Source organism: Nannospalax galili, unplaced genomic scaffold (assembly GCF_000622305.1).
Source record: "Nannospalax galili isolate Female #2095 unplaced genomic scaffold, S.galili_v1.0 scaffold488, whole genome shotgun sequence".
Lineage (NCBI taxonomy): Eukaryota > Metazoa > Chordata > Mammalia > Rodentia > Spalacidae > Nannospalax > Nannospalax galili.
The window spans coordinates 2,437,395-2,458,380 of NW_008360316.1; the positions used below are offsets into that span (position 1 = coordinate 2,437,395).

At 38.5% G+C, this 20,986-nt stretch overlaps 1 protein-coding gene across 4 annotated transcripts in view; it reads right to left on the reverse strand.

The window, feature by feature from the left end:
• The window catches only part of Cdadc1 (cytidine and dCMP deaminase domain containing 1), a 46,075-nt gene that overhangs the window by 10,010 nt on the left and 15,079 nt on the right, over positions 1 to 20,986 (reverse strand). For 3 of the 4 annotated variants that reach the window (XM_008824985.3, XM_029559568.1, XM_017796086.2), the window contains exons 5-9: positions 19,673 to 20,242; positions 13,991 to 14,040; positions 9,077 to 9,246; positions 6,739 to 6,928; positions 3,115 to 3,175 (exon numbers count right to left, since the gene is read on the reverse strand). In XM_008824985.3, the coding sequence (XP_008823207.1) occupies positions 3,115 to 3,175; positions 6,739 to 6,928; positions 9,077 to 9,246; positions 13,991 to 14,040; positions 19,673 to 20,242 (1,041 nt within the window). Of the gene's footprint in view, positions 1 to 1,749; positions 1,993 to 3,114; positions 3,176 to 6,738; positions 6,929 to 9,076; positions 9,247 to 13,990; positions 14,041 to 19,672; positions 20,243 to 20,986 lie in introns of those variants that run through there. The other variant, XM_008824987.3, reaches the window with a different exon arrangement.

The following is a 20,986-nucleotide window of genomic DNA, read 5'->3' on the forward strand; positions in this document are numbered from 1 at the left end:
GGAAGAAGGAGCTAAAGAGAGGTAGGACCATAGGAGAAGGGTATTAGAAAGGGAGAAAGGGGGGGAAATGGGGGCACCTTAAGTAGGAAAACCATGATGGAGGGGTGAGACAATGCGAGAGATAAATAATGCCTACCTAGTTTTAAAAATCAGAGGGAACCATATTACTCCAACAACTTACTGACAAATTATACATAGCAGATCAAGAAATATATATCTAGGTAAGGTCATGACACACAGTAATTAAAAGTACCAGACTGGTGGAACTAACCTTCTTGGATGTTGAGCAGACATACTTTGAGGCCTATAAGAATTTGGTCAGAGGGAAATAAAGGACACTTTTTGCTCCTTACCCTCCTAGGTCTACTAGTTCCAGGGGACTATAAGCATCTCTCAAAATGTCCTGCAATTGTGGTGGGTCACCTGTCCTCTTGATTAAGGAGGCCGAAGAGACCCCCAGATGGACCAGTGTCCAGTCTACAAAGAGGAGGGTCAACACAGAGGAATCATTTCCTCCATGCTTCCAAGCGAAGCCAACCATGGTTGAGCCGGACCTGTGACTTGTCTTCACATAGGCGGAACTGGTGAAAGAAAGGAGGCAGGGGCTCCTTCCAAGCCCATGTGACCTCTGAGGAACAGATCCTCAAAGGGATTCTCAGTAACCCAGCATAGAACTGGGAAAATGAACAGCAGACTCCAATCTTACCTCAAGGAATATTGATAACTGATTGCTGCTGGATGAGGAACAGCTGACCTCCCTAAAACAATGACCTCTTGTTCCCCAAATGAACAAGTAGTAGGGAATGGCTGGGGGTGCCAACAACACAGCGGATAGTAGCAGGGATATCATAGTATAAAGGCTCTAGTGGGGGGAGGGAAGCTATGGGAGGGTGCCATCTGGGAAGTGGGTGTATAGTTGAATAAGATGGTTTGGGATGTTCTGTGTGATATACATATGCACACAAAAAAAATCAACAAAATTTTAAAAACGTATTACATTTGAGGAGGAAGCATGGAAATTTATGGCATGTTAATTAGTAGAGGTGATAAACATTACCATTGAAATCTATCTGATGACTTTATAGACAAGGATCCAAGTGCAACTGATTATGATGAGTAATAATCAGATACATACACATTAGAGATGCATGTGCCAACATCTCAGTGTTAGTAGCAAAAACAATGAGTCTTTCTGCAAGGATCAATATATTCTAAAATTAAATGGAGATCTTTTTTAAAGGTTAAAAACTCATATGTTAGTGTGTCTTACAGGGTTTATACTGAGTTCAATATTGTATAACCATATTAATTCAACTGTGAATCTAGAAACTTACAGCCACTTGTAAAAGAGATGTACTCTTGCCCTGGATAGTGTTACTGAATATGTTAAAGCAGTAATGAAATGCTTCTTCCAATCATGTAGTTATTAAAAATTAAAACAAAATTGGAAAGGAGCCACATACTGTATATTCCATGTATATAAAATGGCCAGAGTAGATAAATCCATAAAACACACTAACATTGCCTAAGTCTAGGGGTGGGAAGGATGGGGTCACTATAATGGGTATGATGTTTCATTGTACAATAATGAAAATGCTCTGACGTAACACTGTGATTGGGTACATGGTTCTGAATATATAAAGGTCAGTGAATTCTGTACTTTAAGGGTGAATTTGTGATAAGTGAGTTATACACCATGAAGCTGTTACATAATAAAAAAGAGATAACCATATCATTTATTGTTATAAAATTTCTTGTTCAAAAATGCATGAAAACATAGCTGAACGTCATGAACTGTCACACTTAACTGTCACACTTAACTGGAGGTTGTTGACACTGCCTGCCAGCCCGCAGTCTTCCTTGTCTCTCCTTCCACTCTCAGGGCTTTTCCCGAGCGATGCGGGGTTGGTAATCCTGGACACATGCCCTTGGTTGACTATAAGTAGCATGTCTTCTATTCCATTGCTTGCCTTTGTACCCTCTTAAAGGTATCTTTTGAAGGACAAATGTTCTTAATTTTACCACAGATAAAGGAATGTATTTTTTTTTGTTGTTTTTTTCGTCTTTTTGAGACAGGGTCTCCCTGTAGCCCTAGCTGGCCTGGATTCGCTATGGAGACCAGGCTGGCCTCTGCCTCCCGAGTGCTGGGATTAAAGGCATGTGCCACCATGCCCAGCAGGAATGTATCTTTTTATGGCTAGCACTTTCCATGTCCTTTCCCTAAGAACAGGAACATTTTAATAGACCCCTTAAACACCATAATTGATTGTAATCCTCTAAATCAGATTCATATATTTTTCTTCATTTCTTAATAAATTTTAAAAAAGAAAATGTAGTATATATATTTTCCCAGACTGCAGACAATAAATAAGACATTCACATTGTCATAGAGACCTTCATATTTCTGGATCTTTCTGGGTAATCAAATCATTGTTACAGAAAATCTACAGGACACTTCCATTTACTTAGAATCCAAACAATTACAACGGAGATACTATTTAAAAACAAAATGGCATAGTATTAAAGTTCAAAATTAAATATTTAAGAAACTGTAAGATCTCTCCAAGAAATATTACATTCAAAATAGGTTTTCTTATGAACAAATAATAGATCTGAAGCTTAGAGATTCTCCATGGTAGCTGTCGTGATTGTTGTTTAATTACATATTCAAATAAACAGAGCATTTCTGTTCTTTCACCAGCCTGGGCAAATGTGGCTTTATTCTAGAAGAATAGACACATACCCTCATGTTTGACCCTAGGTCCATCTGTACAAGAATTGATAGTTTTCCTTTCTCAGCAAGAAGCTTTTGTAATGGTACAGAAGAAGGGTACTGTGGCTTTCTGTTTCAGGTAAATCTAATTTATAAATTCAACTTGTACACAATCATTTGTATTACTGGAGTAATGAGAAGCCAGCACTTCCCACAGCAGCTCACACATAGCACACACATATGCTTATGAACAAATTGAATGGGATAAATCTAATCTTTTAAAAAGAATACCCTCCATCTATGCACATAGAAGTTTCCATCACCCGACCTTTACAATTCACTATGTATCCAATCTCCTGAGCAAAAAAGCCAGCCTCAGCAGAGAACTTGCAAATACTTACTCTCTCTCCTTTCAGGCTCACTTGGTTCAAGTCTATGAGCTTCAGATGGATTCAACTGCCACTGTGGGAGGGTGAAAATATTTTATTTATATGTTTGAAATGAATAAAAAACAGCATACTTTGATTTTCAATATCAAAACAGTTTTAAAAAACAAGTACAAGAAAATGGAGCTAGCATGTCCATGTCGACAAACACTGGTAATCAGATCTTGACCTTGAGTGACCCTGAATGAGCCAACCTCTAGATTTGTAATATGCCCTCTGGTGCAACAGTGGGATATTATGTGCAAGACTATAGGTAACCAACCACTTTCTAATTAGATTTAAGGCATGCTTTATAAGATGGAGCCTGTACCTGACATTGATATAGGCCTAGGAACCTGTGGCCAGACAGGATACAGGCCATATGGGAGAGTCCGATACTATTATTCTGCTAAAATAGATATAGTCTTAAAACGACTCCTACTGACTTATTATCATACCCATAGATTAATGCATCTCTCAGCTCTCACCAAAGAAGTAGAAATTCACAACTGGCCAATGTGCAGAGAATAAGAGACTGCAGAGTGCTTATCCCTGAATAGAGCACCTATATAAAACTTCTGCTGCCAAAAACTCAGGGGTAATTTCAGAAGAGGAGGTGGAAAGATTCTAAGAGCCAAAGGTGATGGATGACCACAAGGAAACAGAGTTTTTTCAGACAGCTGAGAAGTTACTCATATGAGTTCACAGCAATGGTGACAGCATACACAAGTCCCATATAAGTTCAAGCCAGAAAAAATTCCAGCATAGATGTGGGGAAGTAGGTAAGAAACCCCAACCCTGAGGAACTATTAGCAACTGATGGGTGCTTGAAGTAGGAGAGTCAATCTTGTTTAAGGGTGTGACTCTTGGTAGGTTAACCAGGCTCCACTGGATAAACCCACACTGAAGGACACTTGGGACACACACACACACACACACACACACACACACACACACGAAATTGGGAAGGAGATAGGTGTTGGGGGTGCAGATAGGGGAGACATTCTAATTATGATCAAAATATATCCTATGAAATTCTCAAAAATTAAAAAAAAACCAAAACAAAAACCCGAACAAACCTCTTAGAGAAGGAAGGGACTTTAAGGATCCATCACATTCATTTTGTGGTTAATAAATGGAAGATAAGAGCAGTAACTTGTCCAAGGTGATAGTGACTAAAGGCAGGGATGGAACTGGAGTCTGTCTGTCTAGCATTTATCTATTTTTTGTGTGTGTGTTATGCAGATGTGTACATGTGTGTGCTGGTATGTGCACTCATGTAAGTACACACGCCTGTGCATAAACACGCATTGGTCAGAAGAGGATGTCAAGAAACCTCCTCTACTATCACTCTTCACCTGATACTCCAGAGACCGGTCTCTCACTGACCCTGAAGCTCTCAGTTTTTCAGACAGGCTGGTGGCTGGCAATCCCCAGCAATCCTATCTCTGTTTGCATTCACCCAGCTCTGGAGTTACAGGCACATATGGCTATTCCTGGCTTTTACATTACTGCTGGGGATCTAAACTCAAGTCCTCACTGAACCATCTCCCCAGACCCTTACTGAGTCTTATACTAGCTAAAGAAGGCCCTGACATTAAAGAGTGAAAATACAATGGAGACTTTTGGTCACTTACAGAAGTAGATGGCTCAGGTTAGCATCAAGAAAGAGTCAAAGGGCTGGGAAAGTGGTTCAGTGGGTAAAGTGGTTGCTTTACAAGCATGAGGACCTGAGTTCAGATCCCTAGCACTTGCATAAATCAGGCACAGTAGTGAGTGCTTGCAACTTCAGAGCTGGGGATGCAGAGACAAGTGGCAACTGGTCAGCCAGTTTAGCTGAAATGGTGAGCTCCAGATTGAGGAAGAGACCCTCTCTCAAAAAACAGGGTAAGGAGTGATAGAGGAAGACACCTGACAAGAACCTTTGGCCTCCATATGGGCATTTAGGGGTGAGCTCACGCACACACCCATGTGCACATGCACACACATACACACACACACACACAATGGGGAAGGAATGACTTACAGAGGGTGGGAAGTTACATTAGAAGATTTCAAAACTGGCTTGTTTTAAAAATGCACCAAACCACTAAAATCTATTAATTTTGGCAAACAAGTAAAAATCAGTTAACTCTAAAGTTCCAGAACACTCAGAGGATTTTTTTTACAACTATAAAAACAGAAGCATTCTAGGTATTCAACAACAGGGCAGTGGTTAAATAAGCAAGGTGTTGGAATACTGTTTAGTTATTAAAAATAATTTTTGAGGGGCTGAAGAGATGGTTCAGTGGTTAAGAGCACTAGTTGCTCTTGTAGAGGACCCAGATTCAGTTCCCAGCACCCACAGGGTGGCTAACAGCTAACTGTAACTCCAGTTCCAGGGGATCTGATGCCCTATTTTGGCCCCCATAGGCATTGCATGCATGTGGTACACTAACAACATGCTAGCCAAATAGTCATATACATTAAAAAAATCTGAAAAAACTTTTAAAAATTAATTTTTAATAACACAGAAAGCACAGTAACATGTTAACAGTGGTATATATGAGTTATGGAATAATACACATGCTTTACTTTCCTAGTCTTCTATTATTACATATATTGCTTTAATAACACATAAATGAATATACAGAGTAAATATATGTTCCAGGCTCCCTGTGTTGAACTGCATGTAACAGTTAGGTAAATCTGAAAAATTTTAAAGTTCTTTATATGTTTTTCTACCCATTGTAAACTCTAGTATATTAGTTACATTAAATGCCAGGATTCGGTGGCATAAAAAGGCACTTACCTACATGCAGGCAATACACGCATACACATAAAAAAAAGAAGGTATGTGTAATCCTGGGCAAGATTGTTCTGTACAGAACATTACTGGAACAAGTAGTGAACCTTGGCCAGAATCTGTGAATGAACTGCAGCAGTGGATCAATGCTAAGTTCTTGATTTTTGTGGCTCTATTGTACTTATCACATTTGTGGAAAACAGGGTAATTTGGTTTCATGTCACTACTAGGAAAATTTTCTTTGCAAAGTCTTTATAATTTTTCTGTATATTTGAGAGTGCTTCAAAGTAAAAATCTTTTTAAAACCTAAGTAGAAAAAATAAACTAAAAGTTCTGAGTTTCCCATGAACTACCTCTATCTATCCTCTTAAAAATTATTAATATGAGGTTTCTTTCTCTGATTTTTTTTCATGAGAAATGTGCATGTATATATGTTTGTGTGGGTATGTTTAACTAACTGTTTTTTGATACTCTAAAACAAGTTTCATCTTTATCCACCATTCCAAGCCAGAGGGATGGTAAGCAGGGCCAGTCAGAGTCTTTCTCTTATCAGCCACCAGAGAGCACCCAAGGGACCACTGGCTCAGGACTCGAGAATGCCAAGGCAGGACTCTATAGATGCAAAATTCATAAAATCCACAAGGCAATGCATGGATCCTTGGCTGAACATTTATAGTTAGGTAAGCTCTTACACTTAAAAATAAACTCAATGATCATAATTTTCTTACAGTCTTTAAAAGGATGAAAATCACTAATTTATTTAGCAGATTATCAAATAAAACAGGAACTACTTTGAAAATAGTGCATCTACTTACAGTAAATTTGCTAACACCCTCAAGTATCCCAAACTTCATATAAGAGATGTCTGCCTTCTTTTTTCCAACATCTACATCCCCAGCATAGATTTGCTTTATACCTGCACCTTTAATTAAAGGTACACATTCATCACATGGGCACTTTGTCACAAAAATCATGGTTCGTTCTTCTGGTTTTATGTCTTGACACCTACAAAAGAATTACAAAATATTACAAAGCAGTTATGAAAGGGCAAGTAATTTTCAGAGGTACCCTTAAACCTCAAAAGTGAGCATTTCACAAAAGAGATTTACAATATCATAAATAATGATCAAGTTATAGTCCTGTGTAATTAGCAAATGTTCAAATATGCAAAAGCATGATGATTATTATAACTGAAATTATAACTGAAACTGATTGCAAGTCATTGACATGATGCTCAGTACCAGAATACAAAGTGACTGAAATGAAAGGAGTCAGAGGAGGAGAGGAGAGGGAGAGGACAGGGAGGGAAAGAACAGGAATGAGAATAAGAGTTGTACATACATGGGGAGTGTGGTGGGGGAGAGACTGCAAAGAGAAAACGGTACTTTCTAAGTACATACCTCTTTATGATACTGGAAATTGGGGTTCAAATGCCTCAAAGGCTACGTAACTGTCTGATTAGACTTTAAACCATCATGGCAGCCCAAAGAGTAAGTACTAATGGGACACACATTAATGCTTACTTAAAGAGTAAATACTAAAGTTCAATTTTGAGTTATAGTTTTCTTAACATTTCTCTATCATAATTTTTAAAATAAATGTTTGGATATGATACATTCAAACCTTTGTACAGAATACAGCAAGTGAACTTGTAATGAAGACCATGAGATGAATGGAGATTTTTGGTGCATGCTGTGGGCAGTTTAAAGATCATGTATGGCTACAGGGACTTTAATTCCAGGTTCTATGGTATAATTGTTCTCAGTAGCTGTCTTCAATTTTCCACTGCTCTATCTTGCTAGTTGAGTCTCATTTCTACTCAAATTGACAAGGACAGCAGAACTCTATGCATGTAGTATGTTCAGATGTCCCTCCTGAACAGATAAGGAGTCACTATAGTGTGGCTGTTAGCATCATTCCATTTCCCCACTGCCTACCAGGCAGTCTAGATACAAAGTTCTCTATTATCCTGTCATTTCACTAACCCGTTTCCACACTGGAATCTAACTGAATATGCATGTTTCTAAACACACATGGGTTTTTTGCTTCTAGAAGGTAGCTCATGTCAGAAGCAAGGGTGGATTTCCCTTTAAGATACATCATCTCATCTCAGAAAAACTCTCAGGCTCAGCTCAAATATTAGCATTTCTCTACAGCTCACCTCTTTATCCACAGCAGTGCAGACACCCACAGTGCTTTGTGTTTGCTGCTTCCACAGAACCCTTGACATTAGGTGGATGCCATTTTATTTGTATGCTGTGGCTTGAATGTGAAACGACTCCCATAGCTCATGTGTTTGAACACTTGATCCCACTGGTGGCGCTGCTTTGTAAAGTTGTGGAACTTTCAGGAGGTGGAGCTTCACCAGAGGAAGTAGGTCACTGGGGGTGGGCTCGAGGTTTTATAGTCAAGTCCCATACATGTCCCTTCCATTCTTTGCCTCCTGACTGCAGATATAATGTGACCAGGCTCCTGTTGCTTTTGCCACTATGCCCCCCTCCCATACACTGTATTCCCTCAACCTGTAGACCACAGTAAACCTTTTCTATCTTAAGCTGCCTCTTGTCAAGTATTTGGTCAAAGCAATAAGCAACAAGCAATAATAAGCAATAATTAATACAACATCTGTCCTACTGCACTTGGAGTTCCCCCAGGACAGCAGCATGTCTCACTCAGTTTTTTAAAAATACTCTAACCTCATCTTCTTAATGGTAAATGCTGAGAAGTATTTGTACAAGTATCCTAAATTAACCTTAGAAGGAGGGAATGCCAGGTGTACTCTCTAACAGAAGCTCTTTAAAGCACTTTAATTTAAAACAAAATCTAGAATTCATAAATGTAACAGATGCACTCTGAATTTAGAAAACAAAGGAGATGCTACATCCAAAGAGATGGCTGGCCAAGTCCCTAAGGACAAACTTCAAATAGTGTCTTATAGGAGAGAGGGGGAAGAAAAGACTTTTTCAAGAAATAGAGAGGACTGCAGCATCTGACGGCCTCAAGCCCAGCAGCAGGACCAAGATTTACCAAAATTGTATTTCTGAAAATTATATTTCTTAGAAATGTAAAAGGAGATAGATGACAACAAAAGAAAGTTAATTTCAACTAACTTCTGCCATATTTTACAGAAAAGTACACTCAAACACTTCATACCTAAATGTCAAGGCATTCTGCTCCGCATGTATGATGTATCTGAATTTCCTTATTTCTCTATCTTTGTGCTTGTCATCCATGTGGGGGAAGTCAGCGTACTCAGAGCCCACAGGAAAGGCATTGTACCCACAGCCTACGAAGTACATGGCCCCAGTTCCATCGCAACTTCTCTGCAGGGGTCAGTGAAACAACATGGTGAGTTCCAGCATTCTGTCAGTGTCGTTTTAAAGTTTGCCATTAATACTTGATGAACTGAAGATTCCTTCCAAATCTGTTAACAAACTGAGCCATCAAGAAATACAGTATCTGGGCTGGTAAGATGGCTCAGCAGGTAGAGGCACTTGCCACCAAACCTGACAACCTGAATTCAATCCCCAGGATACACATAGTGGAAGAAGAGAATGATGTCCTCTGAATTCCACATGTGTGCAATGGCACATCTGTGCCCCTCCCCCGAAATAAATAAAATTTAAAAATAAAATGCGATATCAAAGCTCAAGTCCAAGAAGGATGACCACCTCTCTTATCTGTGATCTCAAGGCATCTTTGATTTTATCAGTTCATATTTTAACTTAAAAACCATTTTATTTGATCCAGACATTCCTCTTCAAGCATATCATAAAATTCTACATCAGAAACCATGTTTATACCTTTTTGTCTACCTCCTCACAGTTCAGATTAGATAGCCTATAGCAGGCATTTAATAAACAACTGTTAATTTCTTTTTAAAAAGATTTTAAAAATTATTTATGTATGTGTATCTATGTATATGTCTGTGTGCATTGTGTATATATGCACATGTATACAGGTGCCTGTAGAGGCCAGAAAAGGGTTCAGATTCCCTGAAGCTGGAGTTACAGGAGTTGTGCGTTGCCCAATGTGGGTGGTGGAAACTGACCTCAGGTTCTTTGGAAGAGCCGGGTGTGCTTTTAACTGTTGAGCCATCTCTCCAGCCCTGTCAGTTTTTTTTATCCTCTGTGCTATAATACTGATTAACAAGTCAGAAAATTTTAAAATACTTTGAATAATTTCTGTTGTTGGGCTAAAAATATGCAATTGTGCTTTAGTTAGAAAATTAAAAAACGGGCTGGAGAGATGGCTCAGCAGTTAAGAACACTGGCTGTTTTTGCAGAAGACCCAGGTTTGAATCCCAGCACCCACATGGCAGCTAACAACTATCCATAACTCCAGTTCCAGGGGATCCGATAGCCTCCTCTGTCCTCTGCGGGCATTGCAAGACATGGGTACACTTACCTACATGCAGGCAATACATGCATACACATAAAATAAGAATAATAAAATATTTTTAAAAAGGAAATAAAAAACATACTTTCCTTCTATCTTCAATATTTATTGAGCATCTATTATGTGTATATATAATCACATAGCTTATTTCTTAGTTCTTTCTTATTTCTCATGGTCAGTGGAATATTAGTTGTTAATAAGAATGCTTTATCAATTACTACAATGTGATTTTATCACTGATAATGTTTGCAACAGTTTAGAATATGCTGCTACAGCTCACTAAACTCCAGTCTATTATAAGTACTCAAGTGGCAGCATCAACATAGTTGTTACTGTAACACTTAATAAAAATCATTGTGAGAGGTTGGAGAGATAGATAGCTTAGCAGTTAAGAGCACTTGCTGTTGCAGAGGACTTGGGTTCGGTTCCCAGCACCTACATGGTGACTCATAACCATCTGTAACTCCAGTTCTAGGGGATCCAGTAGCTTTCTGGTTCCTTGGACACCAGGCACACACATGGTGCACATACATTCCATGCATGCAAATACTCATACACATAAAAATAAATAAATCTTAAAAAAATCATTGTGTTATCATGAGTTAATAAAAGCTGTCAAATGGTATCTCATTAATAAATTATTCTTGGCTACCAAATGTAAAATATCATGCTGAATTTCTTATCTATTCTTTATTTTCTTTTATTTCATGTGTGTGTACAAGTACTCACTGGGGCTCAAATTCAGAGCCTCACAAATGCAGAAACAGCAACTACAACTGAACTATATCCCCAGCTCTATATGCACTGCCTCATTTGCTTAATGTTTGAAACAGCCTAGAGAGTAGTACTACTGCTGCTGTTTTATTCATAAGAAAACAGCCAAGAAAGATGAACTGTTTGGGGTCACAGAACTAGTAAGTAACATAGATGGCTGCTTTAGAGCCCCCCCATCTTTCTGCAAGTTTTTACCATGCAGCCCTTCTACACTAGATATAAATGGACTTAAATTCTCCATAGAGCAGTGCAGATCCATATGTTATGCCAAAAAGCTTGTTGAACATTCACATAAACACAGTGAAAGTTCCAACCATACCCAGGCCTGAAGTGCTAGTTGTAACTCAAAGTCTGCCCATGTGAACTTTACAGTCTGGAGCAGGTCAGAGACTGGACATAACTTTAACTGGAATGAGTGACACAAAGAAATTCTATCAAACACTATGAGGATTTTTGGCAGAAGAACCTATTCTAACAGAAGTTACTAGGGTTAGAGCTGAGTCAAGAAGGGGCTTTGAAGGTAGATTCCATCACACTAGCTGACTGATTGCAGGTTGGAGTATGAAGAGTGAGATGGAATCACTGCTGAAGCAGCAGGATGCAGGGAAGAGGTGATCTACTAACTAGGTTGAACTTGAGGAGCGTATGAAACTGGAGCAAAGAGTCAAATTACTTGTTGTAAAATCAACTGAAACAAAATTGAGTTTATAATTTGGCCAGCTATGTAGTTATTAAATGCCTCTTAATTCCTTGTTGCCCTAATCTGTAACTCCAACTTCTCCTCATCCATTTGTGTTAATCTACATCTCTATTTCCTGTCTTGCCCCACTTCTTTTCATAGTGAAAACTTGATCAAATCATTTTCCCATTTAAAATATTCTTAGACTGTACTTTTCCATACAATAGTCACTGGCCACATGTGATTGGTCTAACTGAGAGGAGATGGGACTGGAGAGATGGCTCAGCAGTTAAGAGCACTGGCTGCTCTTGCAGAGGACCTGGGTTCAGTTCCCAGCATCCACATAGTTGCTAACAACCTCTGTAACTCCAGTTCCAGGGGATGTGACACCCTCTTCTGGCCTCTGTGGGCACTGCATGCATGTAGTGCCCTTACATACATGCAAGCAAAACATTCATACACATAAAGAAATAAAAAATTATTAAACTGTGAGGAGTCATAAATGTAAAATATGCTTGAAGATGAGTAGAATACTTACGAATCATTTTTATGTTGATTATATATTTAAATATTTTGATATTTTTGATTAAATAATTATTTTTGATTATTTTTAACTGATACATGAAAACATCAAACTAATCATATCTATAGGGTACATGTGATGCCTAAACTAGATTAAACCCATCTATTCAAATGTCTATTATTTATGATGAAAACATTCAAACTCATTTCTTTTTGAAATACATAGTACAGGCATCTCACTGTGCAACAGCATGCCAGACTGTCTCATCTATCTAATAGTAATTTAGTCCTCATGATAGACCTCTCCCTGTCTTTCCCTTCCCAAACTGGTAACTGCCATTTTACCCTAACTTCTACCAGACCAGCTTTTTATTTATTTTACACACACATTTGAAGTAGTTATCTTTATCTTTCAGTGTATGGCTTATTTCACTTAACATAAAATCTCTAGCTCCATCCATGTTTTGTAAATGACAGGATTTTATTCTTTTTATGGATGAACAGCATCCTATTGTGCATATGTATCACATTTTATTTATTCATTGGAAGATGGACACTTAGGTTGATTTCAATATAGTATATTCTTAAACTTAATTCACCTGATTCTTTTCTTCACCTATATACCTTAATTTACCCTTTTACTTTTTAATGTAGTTTCTAGAAAGCTTGAAGTTATGTATGTGTATGGCTTTAATTTCTCTTGGTTAGTACTGTGGGAGTGTGTGCACTGCCTGAAGGATAAAGCACACACTCTTCACAGGTCAGTGTTCCTCATGGTCACCAGCATGCCAGGTCACTTGCATTTCCCATCTTCTCTCTTATGTCTGTGTCTCCATGTTTTCCTGCTGGTCCACCTGACTTGCTATAACATGGTCTCACTCATTCTTCACACTAACAGCATACTAAAACCTCCAGGAATGTCTGTCATTCTCCATGCAGAACACAGGCCCTCCTGCATGTGCTCTCAGTATCAGTTCTAATTGCACTCATGAGCTAGTCTCTTTTTAACTTCGTCTCCATCACTACATAGGAGGCCATGAAAGGCAGAAAATGTGATCTCTAAATCCCAGTATTGAGCTGGTGAGATGGTTCAGTGGGCACAGGTGTCTGCTGCCAAGTCTGATAACCTGAGTTTAACCTTTGGGATCCACATAGTGGAAGAAGAGAACCAACTCCCAACAATTGTACTCTGCTGTATGCATGTCCCCTACTCCCACTACAAATGTAATTAAAAAATTCCCAGTGTTCGCTGTGGCACAGTGTGCAACCAACCTATAGAAGGCACAATGAGTAAGTCTGTGGTCATTACTCCTCAGCAGATGGAAGCGAAGAGATCACTTGAGCTCAGGAGTCTGAGACCAGTCTGGGCAACATAATGAGACCTCGCCTTAAAAATCAGAACGTGTGGGGCTGGAGAGATGGCTCAGTGGTTAAGAGCACTGACTGCTCTTGCAGAGGACCCGGGTTCGATTCACAGCACCCACATGGTGGCTATGAACCGTCTTTAACTCCAGTTCCAGGGGAATCCGAAGCCCTCTTCTGACCTCCGCGGCATTGCACAACACAGGTGCACTCACATACATGCAGGCAATACACTCATACACATAAAATAAAATAAATCAGAATGTGACACCTTGAAAATTCGACTAAATAAAATTCAGGTTAAATATTTGAAGTATTATTTTCATACTTACAGTTTTCCCTTCTGCCCAAATGACAGCTCCAACGCCTGTTTTATGATCCTCTGAAAGACAGGACATTTAACTCCGTATAATCAATGCTGTCAGTTCCACAAGTCCATTTTTCCAAAATAATAAAAACGTTCACTACAACATAATTCATAAAGGTAGCAGCAATCCCTTGTCTTCACTGACTGCAGAAAGTCTCCAGATGAACTGTTTTAGGTATGGAATATGGGAGTGACCTACCAAATGACCAGATGGAGTCACTGTCCACCCAGTCACACACAGGGAACATGAAGACCTCTGAGGAAGCGGTGGCATAGTGAGATCAGCCGGTTAACTGAAACTGAGTCCAGCTGCACTGACTCTCCTCCAACTCAATTTCTAAATGATGACTAATAGATGATGAAGTTGAATACAAAGAAGTTTCTGAAACAATGGGGTTAGTACCATAACTACTCACAAGATAAAGTTTGTCTTTGCATTTTATACTCTAATCATGAAAAAATGATTTTATGACAATGTTCTTGCTGAGAAAAAAGCTCAAATGGCCGGGCATGGTGGTGCACGCCTTTAATCCCAGCACTTGGGAGGCAGAGGCAGGGGGATCTTTGTGAGTTCGAGGCCAGCCTGGTCTACATAGTGAGTTCCAGGGAAGCTGGGGCTACAGGGAGACCCTGTCTCAAAAAGACCAAAAAAAAAAAAGACATACACACAAAAAACCTCAAATGGAAATTCTATTTAAAATCTTACTTTTCCCTCTATGTTAGAGTAAGTTTCAGATTTCTAAGACAAATTTACATAGCAAAGGATATATTTATAGGTGTATTTATAGACAGAAAATAAGAATTGCCTGTGCATTCATCTTTGGTACAGTCATACTACTAAGGCTTATGTGCTAATATCTATCCCTTTCAATTCTCTACAAGTTAATCCTTCCAATGAAAACACATTTAAATATCTACTTTCCACTATAAACAATATAGAGAAAATTTATGCCATTATTGTGTTAAAAACCAGGATGTCTTAAAGTTTGACTTTTAAAGTGATGGGAGATATGGGAGGAGTTGGAGGAGAGGGAGTAAGACTTTGCTCTTGCAAAAGACAACCTAAGACAGTCACGGTCTTTCTGTCCACAATTATAACCTGATCTGGTGTTATAAAAAATAAAGAAAGGGGAATTGTGAAGGCCAGAGCTCTGATCTGAAGTAAATTCAGAGTGAGTTCTGACCTGAAGTAAACTCGGATCTGGACCGGGAAGCCTCAGTTCCCTGAGAACTTGGATGTTCTTCTGCAGTGATTTCTATCACAAGACTGACAGTTCCTTAAACCCTATTAAATGTACATAAGTAAGCTTGTATAACAAGGCTGTGTAATTAATAAAGTTATATGTAAAGAATAGAATGTTTGATAGACATAAAACATGTAAGGACAGGTACGATTCCAAAAAGGGCTGGGCCCTGGGAACACAAAGGTACTGCAAATATCATAAAAGTACTGTAAATATCATGATGAGGTAATTTGGCTTGAGAACATTTTCTTTCCCTCTTGTTGTACTATAAGTAAGGTTGATTCTTAGAATAAAGCATGCACTGGTTCACACGCCTCTGCATCCCCTGCGTCCTGATTTCTTCTGCACCTATACCTTGGGGCCCCCAAGCCCATCAGGCTTGAATTGTGGTCACTGACCTGTGACAGGAGTGGACATAGATTTGATCAAAACACCTTATATGCATGTACGAAATTCTCAATAAATTATTTATTTAAAAAAATAAAGCTAACCAGCATCACTGTGGTGAAGTTTCTGGGAGGTATTTAAAAATAATAATAATAAAGTTAACTTTAAAAAAAATTATCATCATGGAAAAAAATTTATCTCCAATTTAAGCACATCCAGGCTTTCAAAATTATAGTACAAATTCTATAATTTGTACTAAGAACTTTTATCCATGATCTTTTATCTAAGATAAATATTCATTTCTAGATATGAAATTGACTAAAATTCAGTTTTTTTTAACCCAAGTTGCCTTTCCTCCCTCTCTCTCTGACATTAAGCACGCCTAAAAAGATTTCCATTTATTGAGTCTCCCTCTCTCTCTGACATTAAGCATGCTTAAAAAGATTTCCATTTATTGAGTACCACATGTACACAAAGTATTGAGAGAGGTTAACTGTTTGGTGCTAAGAAAACAGCAGTCCTATCATCATGCAGCTCACAGCTAAGGGTGCAGGGCAGTGATGAGGAATGAGAGGGGTGTGATACTGATCGGTACAGAGACTGGTGACTGGCTTCTATAGTGTGGAGGGCAAAACTGACTTTAGTGTCAACAGAATTCTCTTCCTTCCTAGACCTTCAAGTTTAATGCAAGGAGAAAAGAATATAGATCCAAGAATTTATGCTAAGGTAGTGGCAGAAATTAGAAATACAAAATTACAATTACCTGCAAAATCAAAACCTTTACTATAACAAAGCTGTACTTAATACATGCATAAATACAAACAAACAAACAAACAAAAATTCTTCATATTAAGAGTCCACATTTTTCCACCAATACCTTTTTTATCATTAGGATTTTAAGTCACCTTTCATATTTGTCTGGGGACAGGCTAAACCTTGTCAGGAAGGAAACAGTGTTTTTCAATCATACCCAGCTCTGCTTAGTAAAGGCTACAAGAGGCCATTGCTTTCTACCTCTCTTTTCAAATAGGAATAATTTTTATTATTGAGACATGGTTTTGCTGAATAGTCCAGGCTGGATTTGCAATCTTCCTGCCTTAGTTTCTCTGAGTGCTGTGATCACAGGCATGCACCATATATGCAATTCTCACAAAATCATTCTTTATAATCAGGTTATTCTTTGGATTGTTTCTATGCAGCTTTGAAAGTCATTTTATGTTCACTGAACAAATTTTTGAGGCTCTTTGATCCTTGAAAGCCAGAGCACTATTTAGCCTATTGTTGGCTATTTTTAATTTCTAAAACTGTGTGTGTGTGTGTGTGTGTGTGTGTGTGTAGGTCAGATGACAACTTGCAGGAGTGAGTTCTCTCCTTCCACCATGTGGGTCCTGGGGGCAGAACTTAGGCTGTCAGGCTTGGTGGTAGGTGCTGAGCCATCTTGCCGGCCATGAGCCATGTTCATTTTTGTTCCAGTTATATGCTCACATTAGTGTTGGCTCAAGTGTACTCTGCAAAGCACTTTCATCAAAATTGCTGGGATGACTGATTAAAAAAAAAGGTCAACTCATGGAGACCCTGAATTAGTCAACGGAAAGTGGCCAGGGCCCAGAAACCTGCATTTTCCAGAGCTGCCTTCTGATGCTTTGTCATACTAAAATTTGAAGTCACTGAGCTGATTAGGGATGTCCTCTGATACTCCCCATCACCAAACATGAACACACACACACACACACACACACACACACACACACACACACACACACATATATTCTATTTCGTATTCTAGAGACACTTTTAACCTCTGTGGATCTTTATTCATCATTCCAGAAGTGTAAAGGTTTTAGACCTCAAAACTCTGTGTAGGAGCTTTGGATCTGTGATTAGAGTGCTTGCTTATCTCCAGTACTAAAAATGAAACAAAACACCCCAAAAGAAATAAGAATCATGTTGAGTCTTTTATTCTGCCTAGTGAAGTATTCACATTTACTCCCTGTGTTCTTATGTTGACTACAGAACACAGTCTCAGACCCCTCTGGAAGTGCTATAGAATAGCACAGGCACCATACTATATTTTTAAAATTTGATTATGAACCATGTGTACACCTGTGGAGGCCAGTGGCTGCTTTCCAGTGTCTTCCTCTAATTGCTTTCTACCTTTTTTGGAACATGGTCTCTCACTGACCCTGGATCTCAGCAACTGGTTAGACTGGCTAGAATCCCATAGGATCTTCCTGTCTGGTCTGCAGCTCTGTAGTGATAGGCACCTACAGTCACACTGTTTTTCAGGTGTGCGTAGGGCATCTGACTCAGGTCCTCATGATTGTACTTCAAGCACTTTACCTGCTGAGCCATCTCCCCAACCCCATAAACTACTTATTTTGATTATAAAAGATTTCTTTTTTTCCATTTAATAGCCACTGTTTAGTTCTAAGAAAAAAGATAATTAAGCCATAATTTCTTCCCTGGAAGAGTACAATAGAATAGAGTACCAGGGTCAAGCTGCATCTTATTTAGGAGTTCTAGACCAAATTTCTTTTCCCTTGGGAAAAAAAAAATCTTACAAATCAAGTGTATCAGCATGGCTTTATGTACAAAATTTCTAATTGCATAAATGTGTAAAATATAGACTATATAAAATCTAAGATACAATTATATTAAACCAGACTTTGATTATCAACCCTGCTGAACATCAGAATATCTTGCAGAACTTTTTTTTTTTTTTTTTGGTCTTTTTGAGACAGAGTCTCCCTGTAGCCCCAGCTGTCCTGGAACTATGTAGACCAGGCTGGCCTTGAACTCACAGAGATCAGCCTGCCTCTGCCTCCCGAGTGCTGGGATTAAAGGTGTGCACCACCACGTCCTGTTTGCAGAACTTTTTAAGATAGATCCAGACTGTAGTCAGTCTGTATTGGGTTTGAACATCTGTATCTTTTAAGGTTTCTGTGCAGTTTCTGATACACTCTAATAAGAGCCTTGGTTGAGATCCTCTATTCTGTTTCCTTGACCTGAAGTCTTTTAAAGAATAGACTACAGACATCTGCATATAGTGGCATCTGTATAGCCCTTTTCTGGTTTTCTTCCTCTTCTCATTTCTTGGGATAATTTAAAAATTACTGGGCAAGAGATGTAGAGTGCTTGCCTAGCATGCTTGAGGCCCTGGGTTTCATCTCCAGAACCTCATAAATCAGGTCCAGGATGTGCATGTTTGTAATTCCAACACTTGAGAGGTAGAGGCAGGAGGACTAGAAGTTCAAGGTCATTCTCATTCCATAGAGTTGGGGCTACATGAGACTGTCTCTAAAAAAGATCCTGCTTTATAGCCTGTGTCCCAAACAATCTTATTTTCCCCCATATGACTTTCCTTACTTATTTCAAAGTTGAAATTTTAAGTGACTGCTTTACTTTGAAAAAATTAGGTAAGACATGAAAATAATGTTCAGATGCTGTATTTCATCAAAATAAAAACCATTCCTAAGTGATACTTTCCTTTTCCATATATACAATAAAGCAAAATTGATTGCTCAACTTGTGGACTGAAGACATACAAGCAATTAGAGCAATCTGCAATAACATTCTTTTACCTTGATTCTGTTCTTTTGAATTTGTATTTTAAAATTTCCACAGTTCAAAGTTTTTGTTAAATATAGCTTACAAAGTGCTGTGGAGTAAATGAAAATGAAAGATTTTAGTTTTCTCTTTGTGCTATCTTTAGTGGTGGGGTCAGTGAATGGTGAAATCATACACACAAGAGGTAAAAGGGCTCATATCAACTGGCCCTGGTTTGTAAATGTAGTGCTAAATATAAGGACATGTGGAATCCCCAAACTGCAAAGAATGCTGTCTACACAAGGGTCTCACTAACTCTACACTGCATGAACTACACTGCAGGTCTCACTACTCTACACTGCGGCACTCTATGAGTCAAGAAACTCTACCATAGATGAAACCACTGCACTCCACAGACAATTACAACCCAACCATTCGGCCCCAATTTATGAACTAAGCATTGAACTCACCAGTTCGATATGCCAATAACCTGGCCTGAACCATGCAGTGCCTTGCAATTTCTTGTGGTAAACTTTGATTGTGAGTGTCATTAATCTGTTCTGGGTTGCTACAGTAGAATCCGAAGTGTTTAAAATTGGGCACACTGGAAGCTACTGTGGCCAGTAGTAGGATAAGGTCTTTCATGTTTTGCCTTAGATTGCTAAAGTATGGATTTTCACACAGGTTCTCCAGACCTACAGTCATCAGTATTTGCTTATGCATTTCTTCATCTGAAACCAAAAATAACATTTCATATTCTTTTATTCTTTCTTGTTTACATTCAGAATAAAAATCAGTGTCAGCATCCAGCAGTGTTTTTGCAATTTTTTGAATAAAGTCACATTTGTAAGAAGTTTCCTCTACAAACTGCACCATATAACACACCAAAGGCTGGAGTAAGACACACACATGGGCCCGACTGTTTGACTTCAACCTTTCCACTGCTTTGGCATCTAATTTTGCATCTTCAGAACTAGATGCCTCAGTAAGCAAACTTATTTCTGGGTCAGCAGGCCAGTAAGAAATTCGGTTAACTCCAGCTGAAATACAAAAATATGAAAGGTAATTATTGGATACAATCTGAATTTAGGTTTTCTATCTAAATCTACCCTGCTATTACAGAAAATCAAAAGACCCATGAATAAATGTCTACATTGCCACTTATATAATGTGAGGGTCAGTAAATACTCATAGGTCAAACAGGGCCCACTGCTAGTATTTTTCAAGTGACAAGTTAAATATGGGCATTACATTTTCTAATACTCCATGTTATATGAAATGAGAAATTAATATTTCAATGCCCCCCATAAATATTTATGAGTCACATGATTCATTTACCTATCCATTGCCTGCCCTTGCTTGGTAATGTTGAATAGTGCAGTAGACACCATAGGGCCTGAAAAACCTGAAATATTTACTATCTAGGCTTTTCAAGAAAATGTTAACCATCCACTAACAAAGCATTTGTGGAATCACTGACTTACTGAGTGCAAAGCTTAGCACTGGCATGATACACCTGAGTTTCCCACAGCAACATGGAGGCTTTTTTGAAATGTTACAGCCAACACTAGGTAAGGCCTAGAGTTTTGCATTTAGAATAATTAATTTATGCACTAAAAATGTTCCTGTTTCACATTCAGAATTCTGTAAACCCAAATTCTGAAGAAAAATAATGTATAAACTTCATGTATATATATTTAATGCAGCTTTCTTTGACCTAAAAATATTAACAAACAAAAAAAGCTATGACTATGAAACAAATTATGGTACTCTTTGCGGTTATC